This window comes from Salvelinus namaycush, chromosome 26 (genome assembly GCF_016432855.1).
Source record: "Salvelinus namaycush isolate Seneca chromosome 26, SaNama_1.0, whole genome shotgun sequence".
Lineage (NCBI taxonomy): Eukaryota > Metazoa > Chordata > Actinopteri > Salmoniformes > Salmonidae > Salvelinus > Salvelinus namaycush.
This window is the reverse complement of record NC_052332.1, coordinates 33,134,024-33,135,059: the sequence shown is the minus strand read 5'-3', so window position 1 is coordinate 33,135,059 and position 1,036 is coordinate 33,134,024. Positions and strand designations below refer to the sequence as shown.

General features: G+C 41.4%; 1 protein-coding gene across 1 annotated transcript in view; it reads right to left on the bottom strand.

Moving 5' to 3' along the window:
• LOC120021092 (pleckstrin homology-like domain family B member 2) overlaps positions 1–810 on the bottom strand; it is a 41,882-nt gene extending 41,072 nt beyond the window's left edge. The window contains exon 1 of the mRNA XM_038964733.1: positions 760–810. Within this exon, the coding sequence (XP_038820661.1) occupies positions 760–810 (51 nt within the window). The remainder of the gene's footprint in view (positions 1–759) is intronic.
• Positions 811–1,036: the final 226 nt, after the last annotated feature.

Below are 1,036 nucleotides of genomic sequence, written 5' to 3'. Positions count from 1 at the left end.
TAGCCTACTATCAGAGACTGTTTAAAAATGAGAAAATAACCAACAGTGTAGGAAGCAATTCTCTTTTAAATCAGTTAGAGCTTCAAGCTAGTCAGACCACTTGTAAAATTGTAGGAAAAAAACGTACCATTGTTGAAGTCGAACTGCAAGCTTCAGTTTTAAAACTCCCGAAATGGACGTTAATGGCAAATTAATCTAATTACGAGGAGGGCATCTCTTTACAGGGCGAGACACTGTCAGTTGGGGGGGGGGGGGTTCTTCGGTGCCATTAAGGTCTCGACTCTCGACAGAATATTTACAAGTCCAAAAGAAGACTGTAGCATTATTGGTGGAATGAAACTTGCGGATTGTCATCTCTTCTGGACGGAAGGATACATATTTTTGTAAACAGGAAACCCCCCCCTCCCCTTAAAGACCTTGAGGGGAGGGTAGTGAGTTTTTTCCCTGGTTTACATTCGCTCTTCTGCTCATATTTTCCCTATAAACAATGGCTTGATTTACTTTTGATATTACCCTAATAAAGTTTAGAAACGTTTGTGAAGGTTTGGTATGGTGTGGCTATTATTAAGCTTTAGCTACAGCAGGCCTGTGATATAAAGGCAGTGCACCCCAGCGCTGCAACTGACTCTGACAGTTGACCTTGAGGTGAGGAGTACTGCTTCAGGCCTACCAGAGTTACTCCTATAATCTAACAATATAATGCTTATCTTTATACAAAATATTTGGATTGAAAATGTATGAGTTACCCTCCTTCTGTACGTCTATATCTGCATAGCAGACGAAGTAGACATCTGACATAAAGAAATGCATGTCGGTGTCGTAGCATGCCACCAGCATATCTCTATCTCTATGGGGTAACCTCTACATGATCGGTGTGTCCCCCGCGGGACGGTTGAGCTAACATGCGCTAATGGGATTAGTATGAGGTTGTACGTACAAGAACATTTCCCAGGACATAGACATATTTGATATGGGCAGAAAGCTTCAATTCTTGTTAATCTAACTGCACTGTCCAATTTACAGTAGCTATTACAGT